General features: G+C 37.0%; 1 protein-coding gene across 7 annotated transcripts in view; it reads right to left on the reverse strand.

The window, feature by feature from the left end:
* The window catches only part of LOC127630466 (kelch-like protein 13), a 103,169-nt gene that overhangs the window by 34,855 nt on the left and 48,413 nt on the right, over positions 1 to 19,901 (reverse strand). For 2 of the 7 annotated variants that reach the window (XM_052108034.1, XM_052108008.1), the window contains exon 1: positions 13,531 to 13,948. The exons of 4 other annotated variants lie outside the window; for them this stretch is intronic. In XM_052108034.1, the coding sequence (XP_051963994.1) occupies positions 13,531 to 13,628 (98 nt within the window). In that variant the 5' untranslated portion in view covers positions 13,629 to 13,948. Of the gene's footprint in view, positions 1 to 10,886; positions 10,981 to 13,530; positions 13,949 to 19,901 lie in introns of those variants that run through there. One more of the 7 variants, XM_052108044.1, reaches the window with a different exon arrangement.

Here is a 19,901-nt window from a genome sequence, read left to right on the forward strand (position 1 = left end):
TTAACTGGTAGCATATATCCAAACACAAAGATTCATACCAATGAGAGGACAATGACATTTACTAACACATGTTGCCTGGTGAAAGTAAACTGAACCAAGGAAGGAGTTAATGTAACATTGCAAATGTAATTTTAGCCCATGTTTCTGAACAAATAATATGAGCTACAGGTCTGAAAATGGCCTAATTTAATTAAAATGCTAAACAACACGGTTAATGCTAAATATCTAGACCTACAACATGAAACTTCATGACAATAGGGTGCCTTGGAGTCAACAAGCTTCAATGGGTTAAAAGAATATTCTGAGTTAAATTCATCTTAAGCTCTATTGACAGCATCTGTGGCATGATGTCAATTACCACAAAAGATAATGCTGACTTGCCCCTCACTTTAAAAAAAAAGAAAGAAAGAAAGAACGGGAAATGTGTTTACAGTAACGCACTTTCAAAGGAAGCTGAATGTTAGAGGCAAGATATTCTGAGGGTATAAAAGTTTCTGAAAGAAAAAAGAATCTGAAGCTTGGATTACTGTTAAATCACTTCCATGAACTCTTCAGCAGAAAGTTATTTGAGATGTAAAGTTGCCTAAATCCTCCTATTAAGATGGAACTACTTTTCAAGGTGGATGAATTTCTGGTTGTGCATTACTGACGAAATTAGGTTTCAGCTGAAACAAGAAAGTGACTTACAAACCACTCACTCTTTTGTCATCTTTGCCTTTTCTCAGTGCTGGAGTGCATGTGTAGCTGCATGTAACAGTTATGAAAATGCATGTAGGAGTGTGTAATTTGTGGGCAGAAATCTAAGGTTCATTTTGTTTTAATGCATATTGAAATGGCATAAAAATCCTCAGGGTATGTGTGACTCACAAGGCGACACATGGTCACACAAACAAAGATTTATCCGCAGTATAATGAGAAGATTTAGGTGTTGATTGAAAGGGAGATGATACGGAGACAGCAGACTCTGATGAAGTGCTCAGATACTGACAGACCAGCATGAAGCAACAAGATCAAATGAGCACCTCAGGCAGTAAGAGATATTTCTGTCAAATTTCTTTTTGAAATTTTGAAAACTCCCCAATACAAAAATTACACACTTGCAAAGGGTGGTGTTACAGCCACACTAACACTAAAATACATATAATATAAATCATACAATTTATTTCTCTGCCTCTTATTTGTAGCAAGCATGAAATCAAAAGATCGGTTATCTAACTGTAGTTGCAACTCTTTGACGGATTCAAATACTAATTAAATGCTAATTAAATGCTAATTATGTTAAGAATGAACTTCATATTATTTGCTCTATACTGACCCAGGGCTGCTCACCATTTTTTCATCAACATGATCTGAACATATACACACACGACCCAACAGATGTTTACTGTGTCTATAACGTACTAGAAGTCCTTTAAAAAATAAATAAAAAAAAAGCCATTTCATTAAAATACTGTATATGGTTTGGTGAACTTATTTGTAGCATAGGTTTTAAAAAAAAAAAAAAAAAAAAGAGGAAGTAACAATGAGGCACATGTGGTGCTGTTTTTATCTGTTGTCATGTGACCACTCAGGGACGTCCAGCTGCTGCAATTACAGATTGATCCAACCTTAAATTGGGTTCAAAGGAGCTACATTATATTTTTATCACATATGCAGGGAGATGAACACCGGCCATCTGCTGCCCAAGATCTGCATCAGTTTTACAATCACAATTCATCATGTATCCAATTTGAGTGTGCGAGTTTACATAATGGAGTGTCAGCAGATTATATATAGTGGATTTATAAATGTTATAACCTCAAAATAAACAGACCGAGAAGATATTTTCACCCAAAACACAAATTTAAAGCAATCTATGAAAAGGTGACAAAATACACCAGTCTTACTCGGTTTACACATAGCAAAAATATCTCAAAATATTTCATGCTAATTGAACTTCAAAGCTCCTGGATCACACAAAAAACAGTACTCTGCCGTCAACAGTCCCTCTTACTATCCGTAGGCTTAAATCTCCTTTTAAAGGCTCAACTCATAACAGTGTGTGTTTGTGTCTGCATTGCTGAAACCAGCCTAACTGAGCTGATAGCATAGTAAAACTACTTTCTAGAGGTTAGCACAGGCCTTAAAATTAAACCCAAACCCGAACCATACTAGAGACCGTCTGACCCGGCCCTACCCGGTACTGTCAGAATTTAAGCACAAACCCGAAGTCACTCAATCTTTTTATAACTTCTTCTCCAAGCAAGTATTGTTCCAATAGCCTGTATTTTTATGTAAGCATTGTAGTAGGTAAGTCATAACAGTTTAGTAACGATAAACTAGGTTTTAACAAGACACGGTGGCCCCTCAGCACACCAGAGCAAAAGGAAAAAAACATTGGCTTACCGTTTATCAAGTGCCAAAACTTTGCTCTGTGCAGAAGAATCTGGATGTAGAACAATGTAACAATCACCTCATTGCAGCCTGAAGTTTTTCAGTACATTGAATCTTTATGACACCTGCACTAAAAACAAGCCAGAAGAACACAGATGTCTTGACATGCGTTTTTTTAAACTTGAAGTTCTTCTTAGCTTGGTGTCTAAAACAATGTGCCAGTCCTGCACATGATGCTGATGAAACAGTGAGATTGTGAACGGCCCCTAACACATCCGTTCACACGTGTCTGTGAGTGAGAATGCATGCATGAAAAAAGTTGGGTGGGCCTTTTTATTTTTTCATTAATTACAAACCTGAACCGAACTCGAACTCATACTTGAAAACTGACCTGAACCCAGCCCTAATCTAGGCAATTTCTCGGGTCCCGTTGGGCCCAGGTCAGGTTGCAGACCTTTTACAACTTTCCTTTTGTCCTTTATCTCTCCATATCTTGCCCTCCTTTAGCACTACATTTCCATTCTTGACACTTAAAAAATATTTCCTTCTTTATCCCTCGCTTGTAGCCGAATATCCTCATCCTTCACACAATCTACTTCTCTTTCAATCTCAGATCTCATTGTCCATATTCCACATCTCCCACTGCCCATTCCATATATTCAATGTCTCACATTCCCTTTTCAATGTCTCCCATTCTACCCTCAATATCACTCATTCTAAATCCTATTACTTTCATTTGCCTTGCCATTTTCCACCCAGATCTCATCATCTCCGTCTAACCCACTTTTCCATGCCCTCTCTCCTCTTCTCTCAACTGAGGTGATCATGAGGTGAAAATTGGATTCCTGTATTTCCTATTAAAACAAAGAGATTAAACATATGTGAATAAACAAAGACAGCGAAAAGGTGAGAAAATACTCCAAGAGTGATGGTAGGACAGAGAGAGAGAAAGTGTGACAAATCAGCTATCATCCCCCTCTTTTCCTCTCTTCTGCCAGGTTAATGTTGGCGGAAGCGTAGACTCATTAGATGATGTATTTGATTTTGATAATGTAATGTATGGTGTTGTGTGTGAGTGTGTCACAGTTTTTTTTTTCTTCTATTTTTTAGATGACACTCAGAGGTGTGGGGGTTTAGCTAACATTAAATATCACAAGGAAACATTAAATCTCTAGCTGGCAAGCGCATGGGTGACACATTACTGCAGTACTGACTTATTCAATATAATTACATTAATTATATCACACACTTATATGCAGGGTCCAAAGTGAACACTCGCAAAGCGCCAATTGGAAGTAAAAATAATGCCGGTAGTTGGCTGGTAACTTTATTTGGAACTGCCACATTACATGCAGGGTCCAAATTAAACTTTCTCTCACCTGTAAATGGTAGGTGAATTGAAAAAAACAAAAACAAAACAACAAACAAACAAGAAAAAAAAAAACCACCCATTACTGTATTTTGCATTATTTTCTATTTTAAAAATAGATTTTTGTCCCCATGACAATATTTAGCTTTGTTTCCTTGCCTTGTGACAAATATTGTCATTGTGTCTCTCACAGCACAATGAGCCAATTTCTGTCTACATATTTTCATTTTTGTGGTTTAATGCAAGGAATTACACACATATTTATATGTCGTTCTGGAGAAAAAAAACTATAGGCATATTAAAAAAAATATCTGACTATCATCAGGTAAACATTCATCACTGTAATGTAGCGGTTCCTAATAAAGTGACCAGCCAACTGCCATTTTGGTTTCAATTTTGTACCATGATTGTATGGTTTAAATGACAATGTAAGAACGATATTTTGACACTTGCTGATGTAAGAGATGTGTGTGATTAATTTTGAACTAACTTTTACTTCAATGGAAAAATAACCATCAGAGGTTAATCTGTGATCTAGGGCAGCACGTTTTTAACTAATTTCTTTCAATTTCAAACAATCTTTAACATTAATAAATGAAAATCAATTAATCATTAACAATAACAATAATAAACTGTAAGTGGTGTACAGCTTGAAACTCAAAAAATACTCATTTCAATTCAAAGCTTTATTTAAACAGTTAGATTTTTGACTGACCAACCATTCTAATGCAAACTTGATAACATCAACATTGCATCAGCGAAATTTTTTTGCATCCGGTGTTTTACCGGTGGGCCGCTGGGTAATTTGGGCCAGCCCATTGCTGCCCAAGTACCGACCCGTCCTACAGGCAATATAGGCGGCCGCCCTGGGCTCCAGCATGCCCACGCAAATCCCATTACAGAATGAATGTTCAAAAGATTTACATAATTTATTCATACTGCAGGGACCTGAAGTGTGGCTTGCTGAATAATGCTCACGCCTGATAAAAATGCAGAAAATAAGTCATGAAAAATATTACTTTGTGGCTATTTGAGACTTACTTTGTTTAGAGAACAGCAGAAACAGCACTTGTCAAAGCACAGTGCTTTTCACTTTTTCTCAAGAATAATCTGGTGAAGGAATTAAAACTCACATGGAGTGAAAATAAGAGCAATTCATCTGCAAAATTCTACACTTTAAGAGGCATGTTTATTTTGTTCTACATACATTTATATTTGTTTATATTTATAAATGTACATATTCTGGCCAACTTTGGTTTCATAGATTTTTTTAAATAAACATTTACACATAGTTATGAGAGTAATTGACATGAATATTTAAGCATCGTAAAGTTAATTGTAGAGTTAAATATTATGATCTTGTATTAGTATATATATACACACACACACATACACACACACTGGTGGACAAATGTTTGGAATAATGTACAGATTTGGCTGTTTCTGATGGAAATTGGTACTTTAATTCACCAAAGTGTCATTCAACTGATCACAAAGTATAGTCAGGACATTACTGATGCAAAAAATAGCACCATCACTATTTGAAAAAAGTCATTTTTGATCAAATCTAGACAGGCCCATTTCTAGCATCCATCACTACAACACTGTATCCTTGAGTAATCATGATAAATTGCTAATTTGGTACTACAAAATCACTTGCCAGTATATCAAGCACAGCTGAAAGCTATTTGGTTCGTTAAATGAAGATTAACATTGTCTTTGTGTTTGTTTTTGAGTTGCCACATTATGCAATAGACTGGCATGTCTTATGGTCAATATTAGGTCAAAAATGGCAAACAAGAAACAGCTTTCTCTAGAAACTCGTCAGTCAATCATTGTTTTGCGGAATGAAGGCTATACAATGCTTTAAACAAAAAAACAAGGACAGAAAGAGATGTGGAAGGCCAGATGTTCAACTAAATAAGAGGATAAGTACATCAGAGTCTCTAGTTTGAGAAATAGATGTCTCACATGTCCTCAACTGACAGCTTCATTGAATTCTACCTGCTCAACACCAGTTTCATGTACAACAGTACAGAGACAACTCTGGGGTGCAGGCATTATGGGAAGAATTGCAAAGAAAAAGCCACTTTTGAAACAGAAAAACAAAATGAAAAGGTTAAAGTGGGCAAAGAAACACTGACATTGGACAACAGATCATTGGTGTTGTGGATCTTGACCCCATTGAGATTTGTGGGATCAGCTAGACTGTGAGGTGTGTGAGAAGTGCCCAACAAGACAGCCACATCTATGGAAGTGCTACAGGAAGTGTGGGGTGAAATGTCACCTGAGTATCTGGACAAACTGACAGCTAGAATGCCAAGAATCTGCAAAGCTGTCATTGCTGCACATTGAGTTTTTTTTTATTTTTATGAGAACTCGAAGTAATTTTTCATGTTATTAATGTCCTGACTATACATTGTGATCAGTTGAATGCAACTTTGATGAATAAAAGTACCAATTTCTTTCCATACACGCTAAATCTGTACATTATTCCAAACTTTTGGACACCAGTGTGTGTGTGTGTATATATATATATGTATGTGTATATATATATGTGTGTGTGTGTGTGTGTGTGTGTGTGTGTGTGTGTGTGTGTGTGTGTGTGTGTGTGTGTATGTATGTATGTATGTATAGTATATATATGTATATATATATATATATATATATATATATATATATATATATATATATATATATATATATATATCCCATTGTTACACTAACAAAAATGTATATATAAAATGCAAAAAACAGTTTTATGGTTAGGAGTAAACATTTATGGCCAGTTAATTTTCACTCGTCATTGGCAGGTGAGGCAAAAAGTTAATTTTAGACATCATGCCATACTGTGTTACTGTGTATCGCAAAGAGGGCTGTTGTGGTCACATGATCAGAACTGCGAGCTACAGGCTGTCAGTAATAAATACACTGTGGAACTGTACCCTGTACCACTGTATTATTATACTCAAAATAGACCACAACAGTACACCACATAGGTATGGATCAACACAAACCTTAAGCACTCAAAATGTATTATGTATGTCAATCTATGGATTATAAAAGTAGTTATGTCAGAAAATGAGCTTTAAATTGTAGGTGGGGAAAAAGTTTAAACCGTATGATTGGCAAATTTGTGAGGCCTGTTTAAATTCAAACAGAGTGTGGATTCATGTTGATTTTAAAAGTAGTAAAAACAAAAGCTTCATATTAAACATGTCTTACTGCAGTCAAGTAAAGATTAATTATTTGCACTGTACTTCAATTCTCTGTGACCTTAAATTCATAATACACCTAAAGTAATGTGATTATATTATATCACAGGATCCCTACACAAATCCCCTACTTACACTACAGTGTGAAAGATGCAGTTTTTATCTTTACATATCCTTTGTCTTGCAAAGTTTAAATGTGCAATATGTACAATTTTTCATGTAATATTTGCCTTTTTTGCCAATGTGTGAATGGCTTGTAACGCAACTTCAAAAATTAGCCCTTCCCAGACTTCCTAGGTTGTCTATTAAAGCCTGTAGACTGATTTTCATGCGAAGGGAGCGGGGTCAGTTTTGCCGGGAAAATCATAGAATTTACATTCTATTATTATAAAACAACACACATCGATATATCAAAATGACAGTTGTGATGGAATCACATCAATACTGAATTGTCTCAACATATTTATAATGTACAGTATATTTTATAAACAGCTATGGTCATCATCCATCAAATTTAGCTAACAGCTTTTGATAAAGCTGGCTAGCTAGCTAACACTGACATTGACTGCATTTATCCGATAGCCTATGTATCATGCAAAGAAAAGTGATTACTTCAAACTACAGTCTCGCATAGTAAGACCTATATCCACACTTTGGTTTAGTGCTGTTCCATCACTGGAGAGTGGAATATAATATACAGTCTCAAAGTTTGTAGTAAAACAATCATAACTGTGTAATTTAAATTATGCTATCTCATCTGTCAGCATGATGTCGGTGAATCACGTTCAGTCTCTTTGTACGATACGCCATTGTTTTGGCCGATGCTTACGTCCCTATGGAGTGTGTGAGCACAAGCAACAGGCAGCCGGCTGCAGTTCACTTAACGGCCACAAGTGTCACTAATTACAAGGGTTTCTGAATCCTACAAACTGCACCTTTAAGAAAGCTGCAAAGACCAGAGCAAAAACAGACTAAAACCATTTTAGCCAGATGGATGCAAAGCATGCTAGAAAACAGCTAGTGGCTGGGACAAAATCAGAAAAAAAAAATTTATTAATAAAGCAGCTCTCTCTCATTCTGCAGAGAATTTCTTTCATCTAAGATCACAAGAAAGGGCAGAAAAGCTGGAACACCGATAGAATCCAATGTGAAAGGTGAACATGAAAAGAGTGAACTACTGACTGTTCTTGCTTTCATTTTTGTGGGTTTGACATTGTCTTCCCAGGAGACAAAAGCACAGCAGTCAACGACAGGCAGGAAAACAAACACTAATAATTACGTTTAGCCCTGGATAACAGAAACACAAAGAATTTCAGGTTTGGCAAAAGCACAATATGAAACAAGGCCAAGGTCCCTCTAGCAGCAGGACTTTAGATCTGCCATCACTCCGTACCAACTCTACCTGTGTCAACACAAAAACACGTGTGCGTCATACTCTACCCCCTGCGGCACAAGCTCTCCGGCTGTCACTCCTCATCACTCAGCCCAAGAACAGGAGTTTGTCCTTCAATTCACTAAAATAAGAATGGATTTTTTAGGTTTTCTAGTTTAAACATCTCCTTAGAAGTGTGCATACGCATTCTGTGTAGTGCATTTATTCATATTCACTCTGGCCACTCAAAATTGTTTGCAATTTCCTGTGTGTGCATTTTAGTGGGTATGGACACCTCTCCCTCACTACTGGCAGTGGGTATATTTAGAGGTGAGGTAACACTTCAGGAGTACACACACCCATATCTAAATGAATCCCCACCTTTTTTACACTCCATGAACATTAAGTACAGTAATGTTCAACTCAAATCTAAACCCCTAACTCACACTCTCTCTCTAACACAGACTGCCAATACACATGCAGGGAGCAATTTTTAACAACTGGCAACAATATCCTATTATTATATATTTTCAGTAAATATATTTCAAACGCAGATTGAACAAACCCCTTAAAAAAGATTGGTACATGTGTCCAAGACACATCTCTCCTCCCATTGATAAATACAGAGACCACAGCTCACCCTGTAATCACGCACAAAAACACAGCCAACGCAGTAAAAATAGACTTTGAAGTCTTAAATGGGAGGGGCTACAGCAGGGTTGGGAACCCAACACAGTAATTCACAACACCAATCCTTAAAGGGTCATGAAACCCCAAAACAAATATTTTTTTTTAAATGTTAACATATATGTACAGTTCGCACATCACTGAAAACAATTATAGCACTAATTTTGTTTATTAAGGGTAAAGCAGTTTATTTATAAAATTTTTTTAGCCATTTCGTTCTCCCTGTTTAAAACATAAACTTGAAACAATGCCATAAAATATGAGGTATATGCATAATCTTCGAGATGTGATTGGTGCTATAGTGTGCTAAAGGCCCCGATTTAATTCCAGAGAAGTTCTTCTTCGTTCAGGGGTAAAAAGAATATACAAAATAGAAAAAACTTGCACACATCGTTACTGCTCTAACATTTTAATCTAAAACCATGTGGTTAACGTTTCAACTCATACGAATCTTCCACATTGCAGAGTTTATTTTGGTGTGCGTGGGTTCTTACATATATTCTAAAAAGAAGATTTAAACAGCCGAGCAACGATATTCTGTTTACAAGCATTCAGACATCCACCACACCACTGTGGGAGGTGTTTAGATGAGCATTTAAATATGAGGACGCTCAGTAAAACCTTAACTAAAGTGACATTAAAATGTGTTATCAATGACTTATGCCTATTCTATAAGTAGAATTCACATGAGGTCAGTAAAAGAAGTTGTTTAAACCACTAAATGTTGATTTAAAGTAATATATATATATATTATAAAATTATTGGCCAGACTGGTTTGAGCTGACAGAAAGGCTACTGTCACTCAGATAACCATTCTGTATAATTGTAGTAAGCAGAAAAGCATCTCAGAATGCACAACAGACGAATGGGCTATAACAGCAGAACACCACGTCAGGCACTTTACTAGGACCCTAGTGTCCCTAATAAAGTGCTAAGTGAGTGTATATTAGGTCTCATCGCTGTCCTAGTTTTGGTGGTTTTACAAAATATTAGAATCTTTCACTTGCAAACTGCAGTTTAAATCTTAATAAATCATCTTCAATCTTATGTTCATATTTTGGAATCATGATTGAAATATGGCAAAGTACCCCATTACTCCTCTCACCTTTTGATGTTCAGCCATCTATATCGAGAGCGAGTTCATTGTTGTGCTTGACCCCTGCCATCCTTCCCCCTTCCCTCCCACTTTTTACATCTTATCATGCCCATTTCATGACCCTTTTTTAAAATCTGAGGAGTAAACAACTTGTGCTGATCTATGGGGGTTTCATGAAACTTTAAATCAGAAAAGATAGAGAGATGCATAGCTAGGCAGATAATTTATTGATCCTCAAGTGGAAATTTACAGGGACTGTATACACACAACGGAATTATGGCAAGAGTGCCATAAAAAAGCAATGCAGAACACAACAATAAAGCCAACCAAGGCTTTTTTGCACCCTGTCTATGATTTAGAACTGAACTAACAAAATCACTTTCAGACAGAGACTGATGTAGCCTATAGTATGATAGCCCTGCACCTCAAACTGCTCTTACACTGAAAAAGATTATTTTGTGGTGAAGTAAATATGGCAGAAAAGATTAAGTAATTTCTACACAGAATAAGTCAAAGCGTGAACTAGAAATGATTAAGTAAATTTTTAATTTGTACTCAATTTGTGTAAACATTAATGCTCTAGCTAGCTTATAAGTTAATTATTCATGACTGTTTGTTATCTTTACTATGCATCATCATGTATCAATCCTAAAGTAGAAAACCTTGTCATATGTATTTGCTTATTTAAGGTAAATTTCACAGGTAGACAAAATAAGTACATTTTACTTAAAGGTGCAGTATGTAAGATTCAGAAACACTTGCTATTATTGACACCTGTGGCCGTTAAGTGAACTGCAGCCTGCTTCCTGTTGCTCGTGATCGCTCGCACACTCCATAGGGAGACTGAACGTCATTCACCGGCATCAAGCTGACAGATGAGAGAGCATAGTTAAAATTACACAGTTATGATTGTTTTACTACAAACTTTGAGACTGTATATTATATTTGACTCTCCGGTGCTGGAATAGGGCTAAAACAAAGTGTGGATATAGGTCTGGCTATGCGAGACTGTAGATTGAAGTAATCACTTTTCTTTGTATGATACATTGACTGCATTTATGCGATAGCCTCTGTCAGCGTTAGCTAGCTAGCTAGGTTTATCAAAAGCTGTTAGCTAAATTTGGTGGATGATGACCATAGCCGTTTATAAAATATACTGTCCATTATAAATATGATGACACAGTTCAGTATTGATGTGATTCCATCACAACTGCCATTTTGCTATTGTTTTATAATAATAGAATGTAAATATTTTATGTATAACCAAGTTACATTACACTAATGAATGGGTCTTTTTGCATTATCTTGAACATTGTCTAGCATTCATTTCATGTATTATTTACTATTATTTATTATTAGATTACCTTGCAGAATAATTACAGATTAACATTGACATTAACCTGAATTCTACTATAAAGAGAAGATTGTTTAAATCATTTGAAAGTTATGAAGCAAGGTAGCTTGCAATTCGTCAGCGTTAGCGGGCAAGATCAAGTTATCTAAAATTACACAGATCAATCTTTATGGCACTATATTTCTCATGCTTTTATGTGAGTTTACCTGTCCAATAAGAAGAACGCCAGCTCAGGGTCAGTTATGATCCCCAAAACTGAACAAAGATCCCTCCAGGAATCAAATGCCCTGACGATGTTCACTCTAGTTTTCGCTACACTAAGATCATGTTTCCGCTTAGCCAGACAGAATTCAGTATAATTACATCATTTTTTTGGCTTACACAGAGTTTGTTTAGGAGTCGGTTTTGTGCTGGGAGCCGGACATTTGCTGGATTCCATCTGATAACATTACTTAATGTTGCAGTTTGTTGTCGCTGTTGAATAGCGGAAAAGATGCTACTATCTGAGGCAAGGCTCTCGGGAGCGAGCATAAACGTCACATCCTTTGGATTTTCCCGGCAAAAGCGACCCGCTCCCTTCATATGAAAATCAGTCTACAGGCTTTAATAGGCAACCTAGGAAAGTCTGGGAATGGCTAATTTATTTGCGTTACAAGTCGTTCACGCATTGGCATAAAAAAAGGCAAATATTACATGAAATATTTTACATATTGCAACTAACTTTTTGAAGCTGGTGTTCCCTGTTTGAATAGTTAATGAGCTTGAATGGTTTCACGGTTTGCAAGTTTATTTACACCTATTTTATTGTCAATTTTGTTGTTTTGCTTGGTCATTTCTTGTTTTGTGAAGTCTGTATTTGTTGTGAAGTATCTTGTTCTTGATGCCAATAATGCATGAACATGTTGTCTTGTAGACATAGCATGCATTAAGTTTTCTTGAGGGAGGCTTCCGTATGCCATGTGGTACAAAATTAAACGTGTATATAAGGAAAGTCCAAAATGTAATTTGTTCCAATTAAATGTTCATTTAAAGTTTATTTAATACCATGTACATTAGATTTGTAAGTAAAAGTTACTGTATTCATGGAAATGTTTAAAAGTTACATTTTCTCACACACTGTAATCAAATTTTTTTTTCACAAAGTTTGACTTAATTTTATGCCATTATTATTTACTTAGGAAAAACTATGTGCAAAAACCTGCAAAATAAAAATAAAGTAAATCTTACTTGTCTTCTTTTTTTTCAGTGTAGAGGCAGTTGGCCATGGTTGAAACTTTATTAAGATTACAATAAGCAGCATTTTGACTGAGGAGAATTAAATTGTTAAAATCTAAAATAAATATAGCCAGCAGCATGGTATTCTGAGATCACAGTAGCAGACAGATGGGAAGGCAGATCATTTTTGGTTATAGATCATGCTACAATTTCAGATAGTCTATTTTTCCCACTTACTACTTTTCTTACATCTCGTAACTAGTTAATACGTTTTATAAATATAAATGGCTGAACGTTCCATTATACAAATGAATAGCATTATAGTGCACAATTATTTTATATTTTGCTTTATAAATGTTGTGATCCACTAAGATAATAGCTGGTCAAAGACGAAATGCAGCTTTTTTTTTGTCTAAAATGTAACCCAAACATCCTGTCTTTGAACGGTGAATTCGTGCCGGAATAAGAAATAAGACGAGCGGAAGCGCTACTGGTCATGTATCTTGTATCCTACAGCATCAGTGCAGCATCCTCCAGCAGCCCACCGTGCCCCCACCCACCACATGTACGCACCAGTGTATGCATCAGGCGGTGCACGGTCTACACTAAATGTTTTAAATTTAACCGTTAAAGACAAGTGGAGTTTCTGTGCCCATTTATGCTGTAAAACAAGCTCTCCAGGCGTTCACAATTAGGTTACAGAAAAAAGGAGAGAAGGGAGAAACTACCCCGACCATAAAACAGCATCATTAGTGAATTAATAAAGACAAAAAATAAACACACTCACGCGCCATCAATCACATTAGAAAACAAAACATTTTTCGACGCGTGTATGATACAGCTACTTACATGTATGCTGGCGAAAGTGGGGAGGACCTGGACGTTTTAAGGACGGGTACGGGAAATTTCCAGCTGACAGGCGAACCGCTTTTCCATTTTAAAGGCATGTTTTTCCAGTCAGCACCTCTGAGTGACACAGCGAGAGATAATAACCGTAAACAGCGAGTCCATAAAGAGGCGACCAGCGCGCGCTTCCATCCCCGGGAGCCCTGACCGAGAACAGGGAGGAAAACAAAAAAAGAGGAATAAAGATGAGGATCAACCGCTAAAGAGGCAGAGCTGCTTCCGAGGCAGCTCTGTTTGAATATTACAGCGAAGGCTGGCGGAAAGCCGATAAAATTGACACTATGCCTGAGCCGATAAGTTAAAAGCAGGTGTGCTTGAGCCGCGGATCATCGTCTCCTGAGAGGGATGATGATGATGATGATGATGGAGAGAACGGAAAAGGGAGGGAGGGAGGGTAGGAAAAATAGGGACCGTAGCGTCCGGTCCGCGCAGAAAAGAGGCATGCGCGGTCGGTGCACTGGATGTTCAGCTACAGTGCCACCTTGTTTGAATGCAGACTGACTGCAGTGAGAGAAAGAGGCGCGCGCGCTCAGATAAGAGTTTCATGACCTGGCATAAAGTGCCTACGCAATGACAGCAGGGACGGGGAAAAATACAATTCAAGTGCTATTCTCTTGAACAATAAAAAGATATTTAGTGAAGAATTCGCCACTGATGTCCATTATATGAGACAAGTCTTTTCAAAACATCTCTTGTCTGGCTGCGCGTGCAGGGCACAAACTCCGCCGCGGGGCTCTTCACCCGCTGCAGTGAAAGTACATGTCAAAGAGAAGACAAAGAGGAAAAGAAAGAGCTACCGCGTTCGTTTCTGCGATTACGTCCGTCTTCGTTAAAAATCCTGACAAGATGTCAGAATAGATGCCTTTTCCCTAGCTCAACCACTTTCTGGCTGTGCTTCAATATTTGAAAGTGTGACCACGCGCTGCACTCTCACTCTCTTCGTTCTCTTCTGTTGTTGTTCACAATGCATGAGCGGAGTCACAAAGCTTTGCTTGAACACTTACATGCATACAGGGCCGGAGTGGGACTCATTTTCAGCCATGGAGTTTCATGCCTTAGACCGGCCCACTTTAGTTCACGACTGACAATTAAAATAATGTAATTAAAACCTCAGTATATAAGTCTGTAATAGTGCAATGTTCTCTACAGCCTTGTAATTCATTATATTTTTGTAAATTATCATAATTTCCAATTCAGTGCAAATACAGTAGCCTAAGTGTTGCTTCACAGTGAAGATTTATTAGAAATTTCCAAATGGCAAAATATGCAGGCATATTTCATATACATTTTTTCCTATTCCCTTTCAATCATGGGCTTTACATATTTATTAGGCCTATCTTTTGATAATAAAAAAAACATAATGGGTCACTAGTAACACTTGGGCACAGAAAGTTGTTATAGGCCTAGTGTAACTAATGTGATCATGCTTACTTATTCACACAGCTTAAATATGTCTTCCACAGTGAGAGCATCAATCTCTTGCATAGGCCTACATCTGGGTCCTAGCTCTGCTTCTGACACTAAATCAAATTTTACAAATTGTAATATTTCTCATCACAAATCTCCCCTTTTTACAAAGCTTTTTGATCAAGTCAAGTAAGTTTCATTAATGTAGTGCTGAATCATCTGGTATCATTAATTATCTCTGGGCATTTTTCACTGAGCAGGTGTACACCATACTAGGGCTGCAACTAACGATTATTTTGATAATCGATTAATCTAATGATTATTAGAACGATTATTCGGCAATTATTGCAATGATTAATCATTTACTCTTAACCGAATATTCAGCTTGTGTCCTCACTTAAAATGTATTAAATGTGCTTACTAACAATAAAGACGACAAAATCATATTTTAAATACCTCTAAATGACATTCACTGAATTAAAGGGAAAAAATACTTTTTATTAAGTTTAATTCAGTAAAGAAATTCACTGCAAAAAAACTTTCAATCAAGCGTTTTTTTCTTGTTTTCCATATAAAAGTCTAAAAATCCTTAAAACAAGATATATTTACTTGAGAATCAACATATAAGTTAGACTTGCTTTAAGAGAATTTATCTTAAATATAAGCGTATTTTGTATACAAGTGTATTTTTTACTTTGTTATACTTCTGCGAGTGCAGTAAAGACAAAATATACTTATATTCATGATCTATTCTCTAAAAACAAGTCTGAATACGTCATATGCTGCTTCTCAGGTGAATTAATAGGATTTTTATATATTTTTAAATATTTGTATTTTTAATATCATATTCAACATTCTCAGATACATTTCTTATTTATTTTGCAGTATAGTTCCTAAAGTAAATGTACATTGTTTTAAATTAGTTTTAGATATTTTTTATTGGAAAACAAGCCAAAACAAACAATAAACGTATTTCGTTGCAGTGTATAATGGGGCGAAGACTTCCTCTCTCACCTTTCTATTCACTTCAATCCATCTTTAACTCACAAAAAAACGAACTCTCTATTATTAATAAAGATGCATATTGCCAATTCTCTTCACGATAACAAATGCACAGTGACATATATTATGATTCAATAAGTCGTGAGCCATCGTGTTATAATCTAGCTTTAGTAAGTGCAGGCTCGAGGGATCAGCGTCCCTGTGACTGTGTGTCTCTCAGCCGGGTGCAGTTTCAATCTCTCCCCCTTAGATCGGACATTCGGGCAGCTCATAGAAGAGGCACTCCAGAGAAATGCCAGTTTCGGAGTTTGTAGTTAATTACATGACCTGATTCCATATTATTTGAACTTGAATACGGAATCAGGTCATTTTTGTCGTGAGCGTGTCGTATTTTTTTTTTATTATTCCCCAATACTTTGGGATCTACATCACCTTAAGCTGTTTGGAAAGTTTAGAGTACATCTGGACGGTGATCTGTGTAATTCTTCCTCAGTCAGACTCAGGCGCGAACTGCAGTGATGCTTACAATACAGTGATGCTTACAATACATAACATGAGCTTACAATATCTCATGTTATGTTAAATGAGATCAAATGACTATTCGACAACGAAAATTTTTATCGACAATATTTTATTGCCGACGTAGTCAATAACGTCGACTAATCATTTCAGCTCTACACCATACTCTTCGTTAACATTTATTCTTCTAATTCTTATATTCACTCAATGAGCAATAGAGGCTGCTGCTGCTGAAAAATTACAAGAAAAAGTTTGATACATAAACGTTGGTTTGCAACAGAGGGGTTACCAGGATATCATGTTTGGGGGGGCATTTGGCTTGTTTGGGGGGGCAACATAAACAATTGAAAAAAATCGGCACAAAATTAAGCTATACTACACACAACCTGTTTTAGTGCATATCTTTTTCTAAGCCAGGAACCCAGAGATAGGCACAGGACCCCTATTAGACTACAGGGCTTAAACTGGATTTTTGTTGTGTCAGACCTCACTCATCTGCTAGCGATGGAAAAATATGCACAAAACAATCCACTTTTAAATTTTAATTTATCATCAGATGCAGAGGCGTTTCCAGCATTGAAGGACATCCGGGGCTTAGCCCAGACAATTTTATTTTCACACTAGCAACCACTTCCCTGTAGTCCAAAGCTGGTGAGAGGGTATTCTTTGAGTTTTGCTCTGGCTGGGCCTGTTTCTACAGTTCCTAAATCTTCCACTCTAGTACTATCCTCAACATCCTCTCTCCTCCCTGAATCATCTGTGATGCAAAAGAACAGATCCAGCACATAACTTATTGCAAATCAGCTTCAAACAACTAATTCATCAAGTGCTACATATGTCAAATTGTGGACCAATACCATTGAAGAAAATGTATTGGGAAGAGCAGATCAGTGGGATTGCCCTAAGATCTATCACGATTCTTGAATTTTCATGTACCTTAACATAAAGTCATCACAAAAGAGTTATATTATAGTGAGTAAAGTGAGGTAAAAAAAAATATTGAATATAAATAATTTATATTTTTTGACATAAATAGTCAAAATGGTGTATAAGATCCTAAGTTAAAGCAATACATGAATGACTTTAGTCTAAGTTCATTGACACATCATGGCATCGAACTGTATATAATTCTCATCATCTCTATGGGAATAATTCATCTGTCAAAATCCTTTCATTAGGATCATTGAGATAAACAATGTTTCACTTTTAACTTTCTCTAAAGTGACTTATTAATTGTTACCAGTTTCCATGCCTGATTCTGGCACAGCTGCTGCTGCTGCTCCTCAGACTGTTGCTCATCTTTGCTACCCTCTACAAAACCATTTAATCAAATCAAAGTGTATATTTCCTACAAACTAATATCACAAAACAAGTCACACATACATTTTATGTTAATGCTTATTGGTTATCCTTAGCGAAAACAACACCTGATAAACAAGAAAAGTACACTCTGAACGGGTCTCGAACCGCGGTCTCCGGCGTGAGAGGCGACTGCGTTAACTCGGAGCTACCAAGCTGCATCAATCTAAACAAGGAGGTTAGAGGCTACAACTCTTGAGGTTTAGCCTACTGTGGGTGAAAGCCAGCTAGATGATGATCTTAAGACTTTAAGGACAAAAACAAATGTGAATTCTTACCCACTGACTTCTTTCGGAAAAATCCCCAAAGCCTCATTTGCTTAATTTTTGCTGTATTTCCTGCTAACTGCTGTTATCTCGTCACTAAGTAACGTTAGTTGATGTCAACGACTGTGCAAGCTCCTCCTCTACCTGCTGCATATTCAACAGAGAGGAAGAAACGGAGTCGCCCATAGGCTACCGACAGCAAAGGAACTTATTCTATAGGCTAGATTATGCCTATGTCTATTTTTACAGGCTGTATGCAGTATGTGCAAAGCCAAAGCACAATGAAATAAGGCAACTTATGATTTCGGGGGTTTACATAGGCTTTTGTCCGGTTTCATATTTGTCAGTCAACTATTCAAAATACATTCGGGGCTACACTCAAAACAACAGATGGACAGATTATTTCTCAAATTCTCAGGGGAGGCAGAGCTTATCCTAGGGGAAACACTGCCTCCCCCAGCCTCCCCCTAGACATGCCCCTGGTTTGCAACATCGTTTTGCACGGCCGCTAGCATGTTGCACTGCTCCTAACTAGCTTAACGTTAGCTTACTGGCCATCTCATCATCTTCATTTGGTGCACTGGTGAAAAAACTGCTCAGTTTTGTACATTTGGCCACGTCAGTTTGAAGAGCTTACTTTTTTTAATCTTGCCTTTTCAGCGCCGCCTTTGTGCTTTCTATTGTCCATTTTAGCCTATATCCTCCATCAACCACAACCACCACTGACAGAAGTTTACAAGTGACGTTATTTTTTTAAGCAAGTTGACGCTGTCGGGAGAGTCAATAGATAGTTACATCATTAACCTGCAGGCAAGTGGGCTGCAAAAAATACTAAATAAAAAGAGTGGGGCTGAGATAAAATAAAAAATTCAAAAGAGTGGGCTGCTGTGAGTACAGGCAGCCTAGGGACAGTATCCAAATTTCAAACCAGTGCCATGACAACACCTGCCCTCATGGCCAAAGGAACAGACCGGCCCACAGGGAATTCTCCCGGTGCTTCCGATTAGCCAATCCGGGCCTGCGTGCATACAAATGCATACATGTGCATAGTTTTTATTAAATCAATAAACATCATACAAAATGCAGTAAACAAAAATGCTTAATAAATATTTGTTGTGTCCACCCTTGTCTTCAAAACAGAACTAATTCTGGCAGGAACACTTGCGCACAGTTTTACAAGGTTGTTGGCAGATCGGTTGATCCAAGCATCTTAGAGAAATTACCATTGTCTCAATTGCTTCGGTCTCTTTATGTAATCCTAGACTGACTCAATAATGTTGATATCAGGACTCTGTGGTGGCCATACCGTTTGAAGCATAACTTCTTGTTTTTCTTCTTTGAATTATATTTGAAAAAATAGATACACTTAAGCAAACAATATAAAAAACAATTTCAAGGCCTTTGCACATCAAACGCTAATTTTTGGCGCGATTAACATTTTATGTCGAAACAGCAGAATCCTATGGAACCATTCACACCTGGAGTGAACATGTGGAGCTAAATTCATGACTAAAGTCTTTGAAGCATAAAAGCATGTCGAATCGCTCTAAACGAAAAAATAAATGCATTGAATTTACAGTGCTTGCATTTAAATGCAATGCATTTAAGGAATGCCTGTGACACAAACCCTACTAGTCAGGGAAGGGTCTATAGACAGTGCTTTGTGCCAACATTCTTCTGCGTTGTCATGGGTTCTGCAAACTACATGTGCCAGACAAATATTAATTGTCTATTTTAGAAATAGCCTATGATGTCCCTCGC

Source organism: Xyrauchen texanus, chromosome 3 (assembly GCF_025860055.1).
Source record: "Xyrauchen texanus isolate HMW12.3.18 chromosome 3, RBS_HiC_50CHRs, whole genome shotgun sequence".
In the NCBI taxonomy this organism is placed as follows: domain Eukaryota; kingdom Metazoa; phylum Chordata; class Actinopteri; order Cypriniformes; family Catostomidae; genus Xyrauchen; species Xyrauchen texanus.